Here is a 21,449-nt window from a genome sequence, read left to right on the forward strand (position 1 = left end):
AGGTTGAAGGTGCTCCATCACGGATGTTTTTAAGAAGAGATTGGACGAGCCATTTGTCAGAAATGGTATAAGGCAGTGGTGTCAAACTCACATTATCATGGCAGCATCACACGATGTATCGGGACTTCCCCCCCCTTCGTTAAACAGGGCATGGGCGTGGCCAGTGTGTGATGCATCCAGCCCACGGGCTGTGAGTTTGACAGCCCTGATATAGGATTATCTGCTTGAGCAGGTGGTGTTGTACCAGAAGACCTTTCCAACTTTGCTTATTCTGTTCTGCTCTGTTGTTCCAACTCTATTATTCTGTTATCTGTCATTGTGAAGCAGTTGCTAAATGATACTGCAACTGTGCTTATAGTAGTTTATTGATTGATTGGTCTTGTTACCTAATGAGTAAAATAAAATACAGTACCTACCATAGTCTAATTTTGAAGATAGATTAGATAGGTAGGTAGGTAGGTAGGTAGGTAGGTAGGTAGGTAGGTAGGTAGGTAGGTAGGTAGGTAGATAGATAGATAGATAGATAGATAGATAGATAGATAGATAGATAGATAGATAGATAGATAGATAGATAGATAGATAGATAGATAGATAGATAGATGATAGGTAGGTAGGTAGGTAGGTAGGTAGGTAGAGATAGATAGATAGATAGATAGATAGATAGATAGATAGATAGATAGATGATAGATAGATAGATAGATAGATAGATAGATAGATAGATAGATAGATAGATAGATAGATAGAGGCAAAAAAGTATTTAGTCAGCCACCAATTGTGCAAGTTCTCCCACTTAAAAAGATGAGCGAGGCCTGTAATTGACATCATAGGTAGACCTCAACTATGAGAGACAAAATGACAAATCAAATCCAGACAATCACATTGCACAATTGGTGGCTGACTAAATACTTTTTTGCCCCACGGTAGGTAGGTAGGTAGGTAGGTAGGTAGGTAGGTAGGTAGGTAGGTAGATAGATAGATAGATAGATAGATAGATAGATAGATAGATAGATAGATAGATAGATGAAATAAAGTGATAAAATACAAGTGTTAATACATAGATTTTCTTTGCCTTACAGAAAGGGAAAAAAATCATATATGAGAGGACTGGTTGTAAAGTTACTTTTTTATCACTGTCATAACTATGGATGGTCCCTGTATAAGGCAGTCACTCAACGAAGTGATGAGTGAGGCTTAAAGTTTTTGTGACCTCCTGACTTTCATGTTTACTTCAGTGAATTCTTGTGTTCTCTTGTTGACTGTGTTACTGAGATGTTCATTTTTATTACAGTTTTATCCTGTAGGGGGCAGAAAGGATAGAGAAAGCCCCTTGTAACTTTTTAAGCAAATAAACAAACAGGTACCGGCTTTGGTAGTGGGTGCAGTGGATTAAGTATCCCAAACAAGAAGGATGGCCAGTCAAGGGCCACCTGGCCATAGCCCTTCATTGTGCCTTACAGTATCCTCTCTGTTTGCATCTTGGCATTTTGCTGACCCAATTTCTTATTTCCAAAAGTTGGAAAATCCCTTCTGGCCCTACCCAACTTGTATTGGCATCTTGTCCTCCCTCATTCCATCATTATAGAACTGGGAGGGACCTTAAAGGTCTTCTAGTCCAACCCCCTGCCCAAGCAGGAGCCCCTATGTCATTTCAAACAGGTGGCTGTCCAGTCTTTTCTTAAAAACCTCCACTGATGAAGCATTCAGAACTTCTGAAGGCAAACTGTTCCACTGATTGTTCTGTTAGGAAGTTTCTCTTTAGTTCTAGGTTTCATTATTTTATTTATTTATTTATTTATGCACGCCTCCCCCCCCCTCTACTGACCACTTAAGTATGAAGTAAGGTCCAAGGAAGTCAATTTGCGACTGAAACTATGCAAATTTGTAGCCGAGACATCTGAATCCGGTAGGGCATTCCAGACTTTGACAACTCTTATTACAGAAATCATATTTTTTTAAAGTCAAGGTTGCTTCTCTCCTTGATTAGTTTCCATCCATTGTTTCTTGTCTTGCCTTCTGGTGCTTTGGAAAATAATTCGACCCCCTCTTTTTTTGTGGCAGCCCCTCAAATACTGGATTTCTGCTATCATGTCACCCCTAGTCCTTTTTATCTCTAGACTAGCCATACCCAATTCTTGCAACCGTTCCTCTTATATTTTTGGTCTCCAGGCCTTCAATCATCTTAGTTGCTCTTCTTTGCAGTCTTTTTTCCCCAAAGCCTCAACATCTTTTTTTGTAACGTGGTGACCAAAACTCGATGCAGTATTACAGGTGTGGCCTTACTTTATAAAGCGGACACTAATGCTTCACGGGGAAGTATTCCTCTTGTCACTTACCCGCTCACCTTTATGGCACCCCCCCTGGATTTCTCTTAGTGGTCATTAAATCAAATGGATCAATTTTTTTTCCCCTAGACCGATCTGCCTCCCTTGCACCGAAGGGGCCAGCAGAGCCCTGAAGAAAAAGCCCGGAACAACAACATGCAGAGATCATGGTAAGGATACCAGGCTTCTCCATACCTTACAGTGTGCTGGCTTTAATCAAGGAGAGAAGCAGCCTAGAACGTGGGAGAGGTTTCCTGACAGTTAGTACAATTAATCAGTGGAATAACCTGCCTCCAGAAGTTGCAGGCGCGCCAACAGTGGAGGCTTTTAAGAAGAGATTGGACAGCCATTTGTCTGAAATGGTGCAAGGTTTCCTGCCTGAATAGGGGTTGGAGTAGAAGACCTCTAAGGTCCTTTCCAACTCTGTTATTCTGTTAAATTGTGCAGGAAGTGTCAGCTTTCCCAATAGAACAGACAAGAAGCATGACCAATGAGCTAATTAGAACTTAGAATCATTTTATGGTCACTTTGAGTGTACACTAATCGGCATCCATTAAAATGAAGTTTCATTGCATACAAAGGGTCACCACCAGAGGTGGGTTGCTGCTGATTTGGCCCGGATCAGCTGAACCAATAGTAGCGGCAGTGAGAGGCTCCACCCACTCACCCAGATGCTTCTGCGCATACGCAGCAGTGTCGTGCGCACGCCCGAACCGGTAGTAAAAAAATTGACAACCCACCTCTGGTCACCACCTCCAATATAGACTACATAAACATGACAAGATAAATTCATAAATACAAAATTATGCACACATAAATTATATGACCCAGAGAAACAACACAATTCTGTTTTATTGTAAGGCAAGGTTAACCGAATCTTGCCAGTCTGAAAGTACAAATTTCCTACTCGTCCCTTTACAGTCTGAGAACTTAGGAAGGTTTCCTTCTGGGGCCTCCATTATTTAAATATTCACCATAATTTAGGCACCACCCATCTCATTATCTAAATGACTGGGCTGTTTACAGATAAAAAGTCATAAAATCATATAAAAGATATAGGCAAAACAGAATGAAAAGCAAATGACAAACAATAACAAGGTTAAAGTTAAGTTAAAAGGTGGAGGGAGAAACCCTTTTCCAATGTTGCATGCTACCCTTTGATTCCCCATATGTTTCCCCAAGCCAGACAAGGAAATAATGGATTGGAAATTGAACAAGGAGAGATTCAACCTGGAAATAAGGAGAAATTTTCTGACAGTGAGAACAATCAACCTATGGAACAGAAGTTTCCTTCAGAAATTGTGGGAGCTTCATCACTGGAAGCTTTCAAGAAGAGATTGGGCTGCCATCTGTTAGAAATGGTGTAGGGTCTCCTTCCTGGGCGTGGGGTTGGACTAGATGACCTACAATGTCCCTTTCAGCTCTATTCTAATTTGGCAGAGCCAGGCCTTCACGCTGTTCTAGAAGGCTGGGAAAGCGGAGGCCGATCTCGTCTCTGTGGGGGTGAGGTGTTTCATAACGTGGGGACAATGGCAAAAAAAATCCCCCTCTTCCTAAATGCTGCAAGTCAGAATTTCTTAAGTACAGGTAATCCCCGTCTTACGACCACAATTGAACCCAAAAGTTCTGTTGTTAAGCAAGACAGTCGTTAAGTGAGTTTTGCTCCACTTTACAACTTTTCTTGCCACAGTTGCTAAGTGAATCCCTACAGGTGCTAAGTTAGTAACACAGTTGTTAAGTAAAGCTAACTTCTCCATTGATTTTGCTTGTTAGTCACATAAGGTGATCACATGCCCCCCCCCCCTCCGGTGACTGCAACCGTCATAAATAAAAACCAGTGGCCAAGCATCTGAATTTTGATCACGTGACCATGGGGATGCTACCCAGTGGTGGGATTCAAATAATTTAACAACCGGTTCTCTGACCTAATGACCAGCTAGGTAGGTGGAGCTTGGTAGTCATGTGACTGGGTGGGTGTGGCAAATTCAACGTCACTCACGTAGATGGGCTTCACCTTAGCTGTTACAATGTAATAAGGGTTAACAGAAGAGGCAGTTTCTGTAAGCAGGGCAACAAAGATTAGGCTAGAAACAACACCAGAATATTTCCTTCCTTATAGGATTAGCTCTGTAAAGTGGGAAAAAAACAAAATGAGATTTCTCCCAACAACCGGTTCTCCGAACTGCTTAGAAAGTTAACAACCGGTTCTCCCCCGAATAGGTGCGAACTGGCCGAATCCCACCACTGATGCTACCACAGTTGTAAGTGTAAAAAACTTTCATAAGTAACTTCAGTGCCGCTGTAACTTTGAACGGTCACTAATTGAATATATAAATCAAGGACCGCCTGTAATATGCTCTCCCAGGCTGACTGGGTAGGATGGGTTAATGCAATTGGGACAAGATGGCTCCTTAGATAACTTGGCCTCATGCCAAGAAGGGCTTTAAAGATGATAACGAAGATCTTGAACTGGACCCAGAAGCAAACTGGCTTCCAGTGCAGTGAAGGTGTTAGATGCACAGTCCTTGGGGTGCCCAAAACTGCGGTCCTGGTCACATTCTACACCTGCTGCAGCTCCCAGATTATCTTCAAGGGTAGCCCCACGTAGAGTGCGCTGTAGTAGTCATATGGGAGATAACAAAATAACAGTTGAAAGGGACCTTGGAGGTCCTAGTCCAACTCCCTGCTCTGGCAGGAAACTCTACATCATTTAAGTCAAATGGCTGTCCAATCTCTTCTTAAAAAACTTCCAGTGTCGGAGCATTCACAACTTCTGGAGGGAAGTCATTCCAGTGGCTAATTGTTCTCATTGTCAGGAAATTTCTCCTTAGTTCTAGGTTGAATCTCTCCTTGATTAGTTTCCATCCATTGCTTCTTGTTTTGTCTTCAGATGCTTTGCAGAATAGGTTGACCCTCCTCGTTTTTGTGGCAACCCCTCAAATATTGGAATACTGCTAGCATGTCTCCCCTAGTCCTTCTCTAGACTAGCCATGCCCAGTTCCTGAAATTATTCATCATATGTTTTATCCTCCAGTCCCCTAATCATTCCAGTTGCTCTTCTCTGCACTCTTTCTAGTGTCTCAACATCTTTTTTATATTGTGGAGACCAAAACTGGAAGCTGTATTTCAAGTGTGGCCTTACCAAGGCATTATAAAGTGGTACTAACACTTTAGGTGATCCATCTGTCTCTGATGACCAAGGCATGAGTAACTGAGAGGAAGGCCTCCCTACTATGGAGCTGTGGTTTATGTTCCGTAGGTAGCATTTATTCACTCCATCCCTCAAGGCCTTTCTCGCATACCATTTCAGAAGGTTTTCTCTTCCCCAATGGAAATATTTCTCAGTATCTGCAGTGAGGACATTCAGGGTGGGGGCATCAAGAACTTCAAGATGGTGGCTTCAACTGTGCAGAGGAAGACCAAACCTGGTTTTTTTTTTTTTAAAAAAAAGTTAAATTAAAAGAGTCAGCGCTTTTATTGCGTTCTGAGGACCCATCATCTCGCCCTTTTGACATTCTCACCAGAGATGTCCTGCGCATGACCCTCTAGGGCTGTTCTGTCAACATCAGTTCCTCATTTTTACAAAGTGGTTATCTTCCTTTCTTCCATTTTTTAAAGAAATCAATTACTTTCCGTTCTTTGTTTCTCAATCTGTCCTATTTGGTTTGGTACACTTGATTTAATTTTTTTTAAAATATGTGCACTCATTTCCCATGTGTTTTGGTGGATAGTTCCCCAAAGAGGCAATTATTGGTTCCAGTTTTGTGAAACACACCCATGTTTTGCAATCCCATGTTTTCCCCTCAGTTCACTATTTCCCTGCATTGTTCTCATGAATGTGTGTGTTCTTTGGCTCTGATTGTCCCATATAAACCTGCAAATTGAAGATAGCCCAATTTCGCTTTGTTTTTGTTTTTTTTCATTTGAAAATCAAAACGACATATTCAAATGCACTTGTCCCCTATCTTTTAGTACAGTTCTTAATAATATTTTAATTCTGTGTGGTTTTAATCTTCTAACTATTTAACTTGCTTTGTAAGCCCCTCCTGAGTCACCTTGTAGAAAAGATGGGCAGCATAAAAATTTAATAAATAAAGAAAATTAAATTAAAAAATCTTGAAATAGCAGTGAACAACTGCTAGGGTCAAGTCTTCAGTCTGTATTAAATAATATTTGCAAAAATGTTCAAGAGCATTTAAAAAAAGAACATGCACATTAGTGAGGATGGCATTGATTGATTGATCGATGAGGCTTATGTGGCTGTCCATCTTATATGCCATAATTTTTGGTGGCTTACACCAAGAACTATAAGAATATAGAAGAAACAATTAAAGCCAACATCTAAGAGACAACTCAGGTGCCCTAAACCAACATTCCCTAATATATAAACCAGTGTTTCTTAACCTCCAGAAATGTATGATGTATGGACTTCAGCTCCCAGAATCCCCCAGCCAGCATGGGGAATTCTGGGAATTGAAGTCTACATGTCTTAGACTTGCTGAGTGAGGTTGAGAAACATTGCTCCAGGCACTGGGTCAATATTTGAATAGCATAACCTGGCCAGCAATAGATAGAGATATATAATAAAGTATCACTTATCAGTATCACCCATATACCTATGATACTGTACCCCGTAACATTGAATGACCTCCCCCAGCAGTTTCATGTAAATGTTGAACAGGAACAAGGGGAATCCTAATCCACGAGGCACTCCACAAAAAAAGGACGCAGGACTGGACCTCCAATATTTAGAAATATTGAAGACTGGGAAAATGATAAAGGCTATTCACGCACCTCAAAGAAAACTAAGGGCAAAAAGATTTGGGAAGATTTCTAATGCATTTTTAAAAAACCCATTGGGGAAAACCCTCCAAATCCTGCCTCAGCTTCTGCCAGACCCGGTCACTGACCAGTTTAAACTGCCTGGCACATCCTTATTTTTGCGGTTGTAACATGACAGATTTTGAGGAACTTGGGAGGTTAAAACCTTTGCTATTTCAGAGGAAAGATGAAGAAATGGCTCGGAACAAATATTGTAAAGTTTCTTGGCACTCTTTCAAACAACCCAGCCCAGTTTCATTAGAATGAGTGTGGGTTTCTGTATTTAAATATCAGAGGTTTTTTCCCCCCACAAAATAAAGCAAGATATTTCTTCAGAAAAGGAAATTGCTCCACTCTAGATGACTGCCTTTCACCATTCCGTTTTCCTGAGGGCACAAAATAAAAACAATCCCCCGTACTTTCTTTTATCAGCCACATTTCTTGCTTTCCTAGGTTCACAAGCACCAAAAGTGTTCAGTTATTTTTGTTTGAGGATGGGTCTTCCCTGCTGTAACCTATTAGATGCCTGAGCCTAAATATTCATCTATTTAAACCACCATTTTGAACCTTGGCAACTTTTAAGACCTGTGCACTTCAACTCCCAGAATTCCCCAGCCATTAGCCATTCTGGTTGGGGGAATTCTGGGAGTTGAAGTCCAAAGGTTGCCAAGATTGGACACCCCTGATCTAAAGCCATAATTATATGTCCCTTTCTGCTTCACAGAACTGGAGCTACTGAGTTTTGAGAAGGTGCCTGCCGAGTTCATTTCCTTGGAAAACAAGAGAATGAATGTACAGATCAAGACCAAAGCAAGTGTAAGTGTTTGATTCCCTCCTCAAGGATTCTGGGTAATAAGAGCCTGAAAGGGAAGAGGAAATAAAGGTGGGAAAGTCCCTTAAAGAAAATGAACGGGAGAATGTTAATTTGCCACTCCCTTGAAAATACCAAAGGACAGTTTTAAAGCTTATTTTTAATTGATTAATTAATTATTGGTGAAACAAAAAATACAAATCCGAACGAACAAAATGAAAAAGCAAAAATGTGACAGGACCTGTAGGCACATTAGTGCACTTACGCGCATCCTCTTAGGAAACTCTTAAAATAGGGGATGAGGTCAACAGAAGTCAAATTGGAATTAAAACGGTGAACGTTAGTAGCTGAGACACCTAAATCAGGTAAGGTATTCCAGATTTTGACAACTCTATTAGAAAAAGTGAATTTTTACCATTAACTTTATTTTTGTGATAATGTTGTTACATTCCTGGAAAAAAAACCATGCAGAAATACTACACTTCGTTGTAGTTCACATTTTGCAGCAAATGAGAAAATTAGAAATCTTTGGTGTTCCCAAAATGTGGTGGGGTGGGAAAGCCTTTTTTTCCTCAAATGTTGTGGGTTTATCATTAGAAAGTTCCAGCTTTTTCATCAGATGAAACCAACCGATAGCTCTGTGTAAATGCCACACATACACAACCGCACTCCCCAACTTATTCAGGGAGCAAACTCACAGGAGAGAAAACAGAAAAGGTTTTGGAGGGTTTTTTTTTGCTTTGTCCAAGTTCACCTTTTGTTCTGAATCCCACCAAAGCTCATTATGAAACCAAGGTGTGGCTCTGGCTTAAGAAAAACTTAACATAATTAGCACTATACAAATAATGTACAGGTATATGATTGAGAAGAATATAAATACATATATTGGCTACAGCAGCGTTTCTCAGTCTTGGCCTCTTTAAGACGGGTGGACTTCAACTCCAAGAACTCCTTAGCCAGCATAGTATCTGGGGAATTCTGGGAGTTGAAGTCTATCTGTCCTAAAATTGCCAAAGTTGAGAAAGGTTAAGTTAGAGTGACTGAGCACCTTTCCCCTTTGCTACAGCTGAGCCAAGGTGGCGCAGTGGTTAAATGCAGCACTGCAGGCTACTGCTAGATCAGCAGTTCAGCGGTTCAAATCCCACCGGCTCAGGGTTGACTCAGCCTTCCATCCGTCCGAGGTGGGTAAAATGAGGACCCAGATTGTTGGGGGCAATATGCTGACTCTCTGTAAACCGCTTAGAGAGGGCTGAAAGCCCTATGAAGCGGTATATAAGTCTACTGCTATTGCTATTGCTATTGCCTAAACATCTTTGGGAAATCTCTTTTTTCCATTCCCATGAAACTGCGTTCATTTCATCTCAGGCCTATTCGTGCGATATGTTTAAACCAGGGGTGTTGATCTTGATTTCATTGAGGGCCACATCAGGGTTGTGTTTGACCTTGGGGGGTGTATGTTGCCAGGATGGGCGTGGCCAGCATGACATCACTCTTGTCAGGGGTGCCTGTAGCGGCCCAAGCGCTCTGCCAGTGAAAACGGGCTCCCGAGCTCTGTTTTTGGCTGGGATGGTCTCCTGAAACCCTCTGCCAGCAAAAACTGAGCTTGGAGGGTCATGCAGGGCCTTGTGGCAGAGGCACCGTGGGCTGGTCCTTCAGTATTTCCAGGGTGGCCTGCAGGCCAGATCGAAGCACCACACGGACTGGATCTGGCCGCCGGGCCTTGAGTTTGACTCCCCTGGTTTAAACCATCCTTAATGTCTTCCATCTTCAAGCTGACAGTGCTGAAAAGGCAGCCCGAAGCCAGATAAAATCCGTTAGGCTCTGTTGCTTTACCTCGGTTTAGAACAGTAGGACTGGGGGAAAGGCAGGAAAACAACAGGCCACAGGAATGATAGATTTATGTTTTCTCTGACTCAGAGATGGAGAACTTGGCAATGGAGAAATGTCATTGGCGAGGAACTTGTAGTGAGAAAAGGCTCTGAGGCTGATGGATGGATGGATGGTCTGTCACCAACCTGGCCTTTTGAAACTTTCAGTCAGAATTTCCATCACCAAGTTCAAAGCATCAATGATCTTTCTGTCCCAATTCTTCAGAATTCAACTCTTGACTTCCATAGCAGGTCGCTGAAAAAAAATAACACATAGCTGAATCTGAATTGTATTACATTTTAATTTGGGCACAATGACCATGGAGATTCTTAATCATCCAGATCATGGTTTTCCCAAAGGTGCTTTTTCCGAAAAGTGACTGGACTTTCTGGTAGTTTTTTTTCCCCCCTTTGAAAGCATTTTGCTTCTAGAATCAAAACGATCAGAAAGGCACAGAGAGTGGGATCAAAAGCTGACCAGAAAGAAGTGGAAAGGATAAGGAGAGAATGAAAATGGATAGGAGAGAGAAAGAAGGGGGATATGTGTGTGTGTGTGTGTGTGTGGAAAAGGAGAGAGAAAGAGGAAGTAGAGAAGAGAGAGATGGTAGAGAGAAGGAAGGAGGTATGGAAGAGGAGAGAGAGAGAGGAGTTAGTGCTGTTGTGGAACAAGGTATAATATGGTGTATGGAAATCAGAAGAGCAAAAGAGAGTTACCGTGGGTAGATGGTGAGAAGAATTGATATAATATTGGATCATATATAATAGTGTTTGTTAAGATGTAATGCTATACTTGTGAATATCTGTATGAAAATAAGAAAATAAAAAACTTTTTTTTTTCAAACAAAAAAGAAAACACTTCACTTCTCATCCGAGAAGCTTCTTTAGTTCTAGCTTCTCATCTCCTCTCTAACTCAACTCTAACTGAAGAGGAGAAGAGAAACGTTTTCAAAGGAAATAGAAAACCAAGAAAGTCCGGTTGCCTTTTGGAAAAAAACACCTTTGGGATAATTTGGGCACAGATTTGAAACCAACCCAGGCAGGAGTGAAGCTGGGAGTATTACCCTCTTTTCCGCACCAGCTGCTCAGAGGGCTTACTCTGCCTCCTCTGAAAAGGGGAACTTGTCCCACTTCCCCACATGTAGGGTAAGCCCCTAAACCAAAGATCTGGTTGCAAAACTTGTTTTGAGCACTGAAGCTGTGTGCTGAACAAGGGGATGCATCAGCTGAATGGGGGAAGCTGCATGATAAACAGGGACCTCCAAACTTGGCAAATTTAAGACTAGCGAGCTTCATTTCGCAGAATTCTTGGCTGAGGAATTCTGGGAATTGAAGTCTACACGTCTTAAAGTTGCCAGGGTTGAGAAATACTGCTTTAGGGACTAGTGGAGGCAGTCACCAGTCCCAAAGGTGTTTTTTTTTCCCAAAGACACTTGTACTTTGTTTTTCCTTGAAGACGTTTCACTTCTCATCCAAGAAGCTTCTTCAGTTCTGACTGAATGGTGGAGGACGGAAGGACTTGTCTTTCTTGCAGTCCCCTGGTCATTAACACTCTCTCTGAGGTTTATCTGCAGCCTCAGGTTTACCTGAATAGTGCAAATTGGTGTGGAACCTTCTTGGAACTGCTGAAAGGGAACTGGAAATAGATGATATCTGTGTTGCAAATCCTTCCGCCGTTCAGTCAGAAGCGAAGAAACTTCTTGGGTGAAAAGTGAAATGTCTTCAAGGAAAAACAAAGTCCAGGTGCCTTTTGAAAAAAACATCTTTGGAACAACCATGACCTAGATGATTGAGAATTTCCATAGATCTATTTGAAAACACACATATATACACACACAGACAAACAGATAGAGAGCTCTTGATCCAATGGCCCAATTAGTTACTCCAGTAACAGATCTGTTAAACTGTGGCTTCTTCCAGCGTCCCATGTGTGCTTCTGGAGCTCTTCAGAAGATATATGCCAACGTGTCCAATGTCGACGAAGTGGTGACTGACAGGTTCCTGTGCAGTGGAGAAGATATGTCGTTGGAAGCCTACACTTGCAAAGGTGAATTTTACCCACAAAAGGAGATGTGACTATATCCCCAATGCATGTCGAAGTGTGGTACATCAAAGAGAGAGGTTTGAATTCTGGCCAAGCTGTGTCATCTGAGCTGGAGTCACTAAACAAGAAGTGCTTTGTACCATCCCCAATCCTTTAGAAATACAAGTAGTCTTAGCCTGCCACACAGTGGACTTTAAACAACCCACACAGTGGATTTTAAAAAAGCCACTTAGGACCAGACCTCAAAGTTATGACTGCCATACCCCACCCACCCCCACCATAGTCACATGAATGCATTTGGGGCAGTTGGCAACTAGTTGGCATTTGTGACTAGTTGCAATGTTCTGTGGTCAGGTGATTGCGATGTGCAGCGTTTTTTGTATGCTGGATTCGCTGAACGATCATGTGGTTCCCTTAATAAGTAATCACGTGATTCATTTAAGGACAGCAACGGCTCATAAAAATGGTGGTAAAAATCGAGTCTAGTCACGTGGTATCTTGACTTTGGACCATCAACAGCTTCCGACTGAAATTCAGCCCTCTGTTATGGTTGTAAGTTGAGGACAGCCTATAGTTTGAGGCTGAGCTGTAAGTATCATAATACCACTCTATAAAGTAAGACCAGTGGTGGGTTCTGGATCCCGTCGCACATGGGAATGGGCGCCTAGTCGGGTACGTACACTGCATACACATGCGCACCCCCCCTGCAACACCCAGCTGCTCAGCGGAGGTCGTGCAGGTGCTGCGCATGTGCGCAATTGGCCCAGTTGCTTCAAAAACAAGTAAGGAACGCGGGCGGGCAGGTGGGCCAAATGAGCCACTGTACCGGAACGATGGCCGCTGTTCTTGGCTACCACCGGTATATCTGTACCAGGCTGTACCACCTGGAACCCACCACTGAGTAAGACCACACCTAGAGTACTGTATCCAGTTTTGGTCGCCACACTATAAAAAGATGTTGAGACTCTAGAAAAAGGTGCAGAGAAGAGCAAGCAAGATGATTAGGAGACTGGAGATTAAAACATATGAAGAATGGTTACAGGAACTGGGGATGGCTGGTCTAGTGAAGAGAAGGACCAGGGGAGACATGATAGCAGTCTTCCAATATTTGAAAGGCTGCCACAGAGAGGAGGGGGTCAAACTATTCTCCAAAGCGCCTGAAGGCCAGACAAGGAATAATGGATGGAAACTGACCAAGGAGAGATTCAGCCTAGAAGTAAAGAGAAATTTTCTGACAGTGAGAACAATCAACCAATGGAACAGCTTTGCCTAATGTAATCTAATCTACCGTCATGGCTGTTCTGATTATATCATAAAGCCAATGAGTGATCCCTTCAATTACCCCATAGATAGGAGCAAAGAACCAGGAACAGGATGCTGAATTTTGTATGTAAGAACATGGACATGACTCATTGTTTCTCAACCTTGGCAAGGTGAAGATGTCTGGACTTCAACTCCCAGAATTCCCTAGCCAGCATGAGATGGCTGGCGAATTCTGGGAGTTGAAGTCCAGATATCTTCACCTTGCCAAGATTAAGAAATACCGACATAAGAAATTTTTAGCTGGATTGAATCCTTTGCCCATCTAGCCAGATGTTTGTTTTCTCAGGGGCCCACCAGCTGCCTCAAGGAAGCCCAATAGTCTCCCAGCAGATGGCCTTCAGAGGCAGTCTTCCAGCCATTCAGGCAAATGGCCAGTGTGTCAGGGCTCCAAATAGAATCCAAAAGTAAATCAGAGTCAAAGGCAAAGTATTGCTCAAAGTTCCAATTTATTAACAGAGCCATATTGGCACATCTGGGAAAACCCGAATCTGAAAGCTTCCTGGTTTTCCCCACCTAGTTGAAAGTTCAAGATCTTGCCACCCCATACCCACAAGTCCATCACACAGTCCAATCTCCCACTGCTATGCTGGCAGTTCCACCCATCCAGTTCCAGTCAGGTGCAGAGGTGCAAAGACAAAGGATGACCTTGGCTTTCCAGAAAGAATGTTGTTATGGTTACATAGCATCTAACGCCGTACAATCCCCCCCTCCCATTTTCCCACAATAGAAAATGCATAGTTAGAATAATAGAAAGTGTGGCAGGCCAAAGACCCAAAAGAAAAGATGGCTGCAGGCCTGACACAGTGATACTCCAAAATGGGGTCAAGGCTCGATCGGTGGGATAATGAACCACTGAGAGATTCTGCAGAGCTGCCCCATAGCAGATGGAAAGTCAACTTGGCTTCAGGTTGAAATCAACCAGTGCACAGCTGGGTAGTTAGGTAGAGAGACAAGTTATATAATTTTATTATTTAAGTGGGGGGAGGAAAGGTTGGATTCATCCCATTGCGGGTCCCAGCTGGGCAAATATTTTCCCATTGCGGGTCCCAGCTGGGCAAATATTTTCTAATAACAAGGCCTGGATATTTCCTTACACCCTGAATCAATTTATTGATATTATGGCAACTCTTATTCGTAGAGCCCTTCTCCTCCCTTTAACCTTTCTAGTCCTTGCTGTGACCTGGGTGGCTGGTTCAGTGCCTTGTACGTTTCAGCCATGCAAAGAATCAGATGGGTGCAGGAATAATTTACATTTCCTGCTGCCCAAGTAGAAAGTTTGAGGGCCAGTTTGGTTTAGTGTTTCAAGGCACTAGATTAGAAGACAGAAGACCATGAGTTCTGGTTCCCCCTTTAGATATAGAAGTTAAATAGATATCCCAAAGGTGCTTTTTCAAGAGGCTGCTTCTTCAAGCTGAAGAAACTTCTTGGATGAGAAGTGAAACGTCTTCAAAGAAAAACCAAGAAAGTCAAGTTGCCTCTTGAAAAAGCACCTTTGGGACAACCATCACCTGGAGGACTGAGAATCTCTATTGACATTAATTGGATTATATTTTGAGGCAATCGTTCTCATACCTAGACTGGGAAGTCAAAAAGTATCTATCTACCAACCCACATGGATCAGAATGGAACATGATAATCCATAGCCCAATCCTTCATCCTACAGTGCATTGATTAATGAGGAGGAGGAGGAATTACACAATGCTTCCCTCCATGGAACAGCTGGATATTAGTTGACATAAGTTGCATCTTGATGACCAGAATAGTTTGCTCTTGGGTTTTATCAACTGCTAGCTCATAAACTGGCGTTGTCCGGGTATTTGTTTTTAGGGGGAAAATGTCCGGACCAAACGTAATTTCTAATGTTGGATTTTCCCCCTTACCAGAGGGAGTCCCTTTGTGGATTACTGTGAAGCTGTTACCATGGCAACTGCACTGCGCTGTACAGTAGTAGAAGCCCTTTTACAGCAGTACAGTAGAATCCATTTTAAGGCACAACAGGCTGTATCTTAACAGAACATATACCCCGAGGGCTATTTGGGGTGTCTTACCCCCATAGTATTTTTTTTCCAGAGAGTAAGTCATCTGTGTACCAAGTTTGGTTGAAATTGCTCCAGGCATTCCAGAATTATGCTGGAACATACACACACACACAAAGACAGCTCTTTTTATATATATAGAAGACGATAGGATATCAATTGGCATTTCAAATGAAAAAATAGGAGTAACCCTGCCATGTTTAACATGGAATGAAGAATTCCAAGATGTATGATCTACATAAGATAATCTGTTTTCTTTTAAAAATAAACCTATCAAAGCCTAGTGAGAAATAAACAATTATCTTTAAAGAATTCCAGAGTAAGCTGAGGCCTTAGATCCGTAGGTTTAGAAGCCCTCTGCCTTAGGTCTTCTCTGATGTAAAGATAGATCTCTGATTTGGAGAAAGAAAGAGGCCTTCTCCTTCTATTGTTCATCTAATCAGCAGTTAAGTTTTGCCCAGTTTTGCAAGGCCTGAACTTTTTTCCTCCTGGAGGTGGCAAGAAGTGGTGAAATTTGAAGTAGTTGAAACTAGTGCTCTGTTAAATTTCACTTCTCCCACTTATACGCCGAAGACAAATTCCTTATGCATCCAATGACACTTGGCCAATAAAGAATTTTATTCTGTTCTCTTCTGTTTTGCTCTGCTCTGCTTTTATTCTACTCTACTCTACTCCAACTCCACTCCATTCCATTCTATTCTGTTCTATTCTACTTACTCTACTCCTATTCTATTCTACTCTACTTACTGTAATTCTATTCTATTCTATTCTATTCTACTCTACCTCTATTCCACTCTACTCTACTCTACTTCTACTCTACTCCTATTCTGTTCTACTCTACTCTACTCTACTCTACTCTACTTACTCTAATTCTATTCTATTCTATTCACTCTACTCCTATTCTATTCTGTTCTGCTCTGCTCCACCCTGCCCACTCCACTCCATTCCATTCCATTCTATTTTGCAGGTGAATCTGGAGGATCACTCTTTGTTGAAAGGAGACAAAGACATTTTCAGGTAATGAACTATGTACTGGATTCTAATGTCGCATTTACAGTAGTAGCCGAAGTCAGTTGGTTATATGTTCTTTTCATCTGGGCTACGGCCAGTCCCTTCTTGAGATCCTACCTGTTCCTAAGTCAGAGGTTTTTTTAAAAATTGTGATTTATTGAACTAGCTGCAACGGTACGGCCTGAGCCTTCTGCGAGTGAAAACGGGCTCCCCAGCTCCGTTTTTGGCTGCGGCAGCCTCCTGCAACCCTCTGCCAGAGAAAACGGAATTCTTTGTGAGCTCTGTTTTCGGCTGTGATGGCATCCTGCAACTCTCCGGCCAATGGGGCTTGAGTTTGACATCCCTACTTTAGATGCTGTGAGAACAGTTGAGATGCTTTGCACAAGAAAAGGCAAGATTCCTCAGGGCGAGTGTTATAAAATCTTCCTAATAACCAGGAAGTTCTGCTTAAGAGTGAAGACCCTGAAATGGAAAAAGCACAGTCCCGTTTTCTTACCCAGCAGAGACCGGGGTACCTTCTCTTGGGTGAGCTCTTTTTGCACTAAGCAGAAGGAGAGGCTCAGTGGCTCTGTGATCTTGTTTTCCAAAAGTCCCCCCCTCCCACTTTTTTTAACCTCCTTTAATTCTCCTGCAGATATGTCCAACTTACTCTCCCTTTATGCCTTAAAATGTTTCAATTTAAGGTAGGTCAGGAAGGCGGAAGTTAGATGTAAGATGTTATAAAAATGTAAAATAAAATATCTAGAATGATAATTTTATAGAGATTTATGTTAGAAATATGGAAATAACAGTGACGAACATGAGACTGTATACTAGGAGACATAATGGTATGTATAATGTGAACCAATGTGGATGTAACCAGTATACGTTGTTGCAAAGCTGAAACTGTGATGTAAAACGAAGAAAACTGTATAATAAAAATACTTTTTTTAAAAAAAAAGGAAGGCAGAAGTTAGAATAACAACAATCGGCCAACATGTGTGGTTGCAGAAATAAGAATAAACCAATGGTATTGTACAGGTGATGCACTACAGTCACCATAGGCTTAGCGCTACACATTATCCACTATACCACACTGGATTATTGTGAGAGTAAATGCAAGTGTGTATCTGGAGGAGGCTATCAAGTACCACATAAGATAGGGGTCTCCAAAGTTAACAACTTTTAGACTTGTGGACTTAAAGACCCCCCAATTCTAAGAGTTGAAGTTCACAAGTCTTAAAATTGTCAACTTTGGAGACCCCTGTCATAGGCTTTGTTTTAGAGGTGAGACGGGATGAAAAGAGTCATTTGGCAGACAGTCATTTGAACCCTGTTTCCATTACCACATACACTATATTGCCAAAAGTATTCGCTCACAACTGAGGCTTTTTATGTGGTGGGCGAATACTTTTGGCAATATAGTGTATGTGCAGTTAGTAAGTATCCATGAGGAAGCAAAAAGGCAAGTTGCTTTATGGTTGACACAGGTCATGAAAAGTTCATTGTGAGAATGAGAACTCTACCTTGGACATATATGGGTGTGATATTATGACAAAAGGATCAATAACAATAGCACTTATATATGGCTTCACAGTGCTTTATACCCCACTCTAAGCTGTTTACAGAGTTAGCATATTGCCCATATTGTTAGCATTTACTGACCTCGGAAGGATGAAAGGCTGAGTCAACCTTGTGCTGGTCAGGATTGAACTCTTTACAGTGGATAGAGTTAGTCTGCAATACCTCATTCTAATCACTGTGCCACCGTGGCTCTTGCAAAAATGACCTCATGATGTACATTTTGACATCATACTTCGGAACATCAAACAAAGGCTGTACCTACTGGAAGATGGAGGCTTCCCTGTTCAGAACCACCTTGTTCTGACTAGGCTTCCCAAGAGCATGAAGTAGACTCTTTGTCCCAATGAAAACCCCTTTTAAGTTATTGTGAATTCCTCTCATTCACATCCAGGAAAGTCTTTCAAGGGTGAATTTACAATCGCAGACCTTATCTGGCTTGGAGAGCTGCCAGGTCAATAGCTTCAAAACTTAGCAAGGAGTTTTGGAGAGTCACGAACCAATTAAGTGAATTAATTGTCTCCTGCAAACTCCACTCCCCTTTCACTCCTCTTTTATTCCCTCTGGGAGGAGCTATTCACCATCCACCTGTGGCCTTACTCCCAAGTCGAACTTGTTCCTTAGCTGTTCCCTTTGTCTGGCAACTCTATGCATGCACACACTGGGAACAGGCTCCAGCTGTTCATCTGCCTCACTGATGTCTGACTCCAAAGGCATCTGATAACTGTCAGATGCCCCTGGCCCCATCTCTGCCTCTGATGCAAAGCTCTCATCAGAGCCTTCCCCAGACTTCAGGACTGGCCCATGTTCCTCCCCAACCTACTCACTGTCTGAATCTGCTGCAAGATTTGCTGGCCGCTGGCGGGCCACGATACACACCAGGTGAAGGGCAAGAAACAGCGAGATTTAGGTTGGCCAAGAGCATTAATAACCACAATTAGTGACTCACTGGATCTGATCCAGGTTATTTAGTTTATTATTTACCATTTCTTTGTCTTTCCCGATAGGTGGGTGTGATCAGCTGGGGCACGTACGATCCATGTGCACGGCATAATAAAAATGATGATGGGGAGGTGATACGAGATCGGCCAAGCAAAGAATCCAAACCACGAGACTTCTACATCAGTCTATTTCAAGTGCAGGATTGGTTAAGAAAATATCTGGACAACTCCTTGACATTCATTCCCATGCAATGAACTTCTAATATTTGCTCTTAATCAGGACTCAATACAATATTGGCCAAGCCAGCCAATCTTCATGATGATTATTGAAAATTAGTTTGAAGGCATCTGTGATTCAACCAATTGATATTCTCAGCAGAAGGCTCAAAACCTAATTTGGTGCAAAGCTCATTGTGTCAGAGCCTTGAGGTCCTTCAAACAGACAGTGCAAAAATGCCAATCAGCTGAAAATAATAATTAAGCCAATGGTTCCTTTCATAATACTGTATATTATGCACCTCTGCTTGCCTTCTTCCAAGATCCTTGTACAATATTTATTCTAAAGTTAATCCTGTTCCCCTAAAGCTTTCTAATGTTAATTAACACAATGGTAATTAAAAGCTTCTTTCTTATTCTTTCTGCCATTTGTTATGATTTCTTACAGAGCACAGCAGCAGAATTACTATTAAATACATTGTCAGTGGAGTAGCATATCTCTTCTTCTTGTTGTTGTGCCATATCTGTCATGGGACATTGGTGATCATGTAGCATATCTCAGTTGACTCTTAGTATCAATTCTTGTTAACTGAGAGTGAATGTTTGTGTTTAATGCAGGGGTGAAATTCAGCAGGTTCTGGAGAACCGGTAGCAGAGATTTTCAGTAGTTCGGAGAACCGGCAAATACCACCTCTGGCTGGCCCCAGAGTGGGGTGGGAATGGTGATTTTACAATATCCTTTCCCCAGGAGTGGGGAGGGAATGGGGATTTTGCAGTATCCTTCCCCTGCCACGCCCACCAAGCCACACCCACAGAACCGGTAGTAAAAAAAATTGAATTTCATCACTGCATAAGTGGTTCCTTTTCATGTTATTTTGCATCATCGCATAATGTAGTTTCACAGTTCCGCAATGAGGCCTTTTGTGTGAGAAAAGAAAGGTATTTGAGCAAACAATGACTCAGGAACTCATGATAAGTGGCTATTAGAAATCCCCAGGAAGCAATAAATAAGTCAAAGCACTTTTGAATTAAAATAATCCTATTTCCTGCTTCACACAGGATGCTTTTGATTCAAAATATTGAAGGGCCAGGAAAGGTTTGGTACCTCCTATCCAGATTAAACTCTATGACACCATGGGAAGGGCAGGCCTTTTGACTGTGAGATTGTGGCTGCCATCTGAATGCATTGGACACACGTATGCCCACAACTTGTGAATGTCCTTGTTTAGTTTCATAATTACATTTTAAATCTGGATGTGGTTTTAAAAAGCAACAGAAAACAAAAAAGCAACCCAGAAAAACTACATTAATCATAGATGTCCCTAAATATTTTTCTACAAATAAAGGAATAAGCTGATAGATAATGAGGTTTTTCCCCTCCATCCAGAATATAGTCTTGAAGTGAAGAGGAGTGATTTCTGCATGTAGTTTCAGGAAGATAAAAGAAAAATATTGGCTATGATTTTGGCATAAAACTTTTAATGACCACTTTCCATTTCCCCCACTATTAAGTAGAGGTTCTCTCCATATATCCCTGACTCAGCAGAAAAGTAGAAATTTCTGGCATGAAATTTGTTGTTCTCATTGCCAGTTTGATCCTGGTTCTGATTCATCAGAGCCAGATTTGAGCAACCTTAAGGCTGTCTTTGGATGGAGCTGGAATACAGGCAGCCCTCGATTTACGAAAGTTCATTTAGTGACCGTTCAAAGTTACAACCGCACTGAAAAATGATACTTGAACAGTCACTAAATTAACTGTTGTAAGTCCAGGACTACCTATATGTATCTTTGCTCAGTGGCTACGTCATAAACACATGCCAGTTGGGAAGAGTTGTTTGTTGTTTATTAGTTTTGTATGCCGCCCACTCCCGAAGGACTCCGGGCGGCTCACAATAAACAGGGAAAGGGAAATAAATAAGACAATACAAAGAATTTAAAAATGCACAACATTCACAATTGAGGAGGGGCTGGATATTTCAACAGCCCCAGCCTGTCGGAACAACCAGGACTTGGTAGCTTTACGGAAGGCCGGGAGGGTAGTAAGGGTCCAGATCTCCACGGGGAGCTCATTCCAGAGGGCCAGCGCAGCAACAGAGAAGGCTCTCCCCTGGCGGGTTGCCAGCTGGCCGATGGAACCTGGAGAAGGCCAAGCCTGTGAAATCGAATCGGTCTTTGGGAGGTAAATGGCAGGAGGCGGTCTCTCAGAGTCCAAATGTTAATCCTGTGACTATGGGGGTGCTGCAATGTAAGTGTGAAAAGTGATCATAAGACACTTTTTTTCAGTGCCATTGTGACTTTGAATATTTACTTTGAACAGTGTTCCAATATTTAAGGGGCTGCCACCCCTTAAGCAGATGAGAGTCAACCTATTCTCCAAAGCATCTGAAGGTACAACAAAAAGCAATGGATGGAAACCAATCAAAGAGATAACCAACCTAGAACTAAGGAGAAATTTCCTGACAATTAGGAGAGGTGGTGGGCCAGTGGTTAGAATACAGCA

At 42.1% G+C, this 21,449-nt stretch overlaps 1 protein-coding gene across 1 annotated transcript in view; it reads left to right on the forward strand.

Annotated features, from left to right (window-relative positions):
- Positions 1–19,370, forward strand: part of C2 (complement C2) — a 61,612-nt gene extending 42,242 nt beyond the window's left edge. The window contains exons 14-18 of the mRNA XM_087708450.1: positions 2,412–2,491; positions 7,867–7,958; positions 11,739–11,865; positions 16,189–16,238; positions 18,800–19,370. Of these exons, the coding sequence (XP_087564576.1) occupies positions 2,412–2,491; positions 7,867–7,958; positions 11,739–11,865; positions 16,189–16,238; positions 18,800–18,988 (538 nt within the window). The 3' untranslated portion in view covers positions 18,989–19,370. The remainder of the gene's footprint in view (positions 1–2,411; positions 2,492–7,866; positions 7,959–11,738; positions 11,866–16,188; positions 16,239–18,799) is intronic.
- Positions 19,371–21,449: the final 2,079 nt, after the last annotated feature.

The sequence above is a fragment of the Thamnophis sirtalis genome, unplaced genomic scaffold (assembly GCF_051295495.1).
Source record: "Thamnophis sirtalis isolate CommonGarterSnake01/CBP01778 unplaced genomic scaffold, rThaSir2_p1.2 scaffold_3, whole genome shotgun sequence".
Lineage (NCBI taxonomy): Eukaryota > Metazoa > Chordata > Lepidosauria > Squamata > Natricidae > Thamnophis > Thamnophis sirtalis.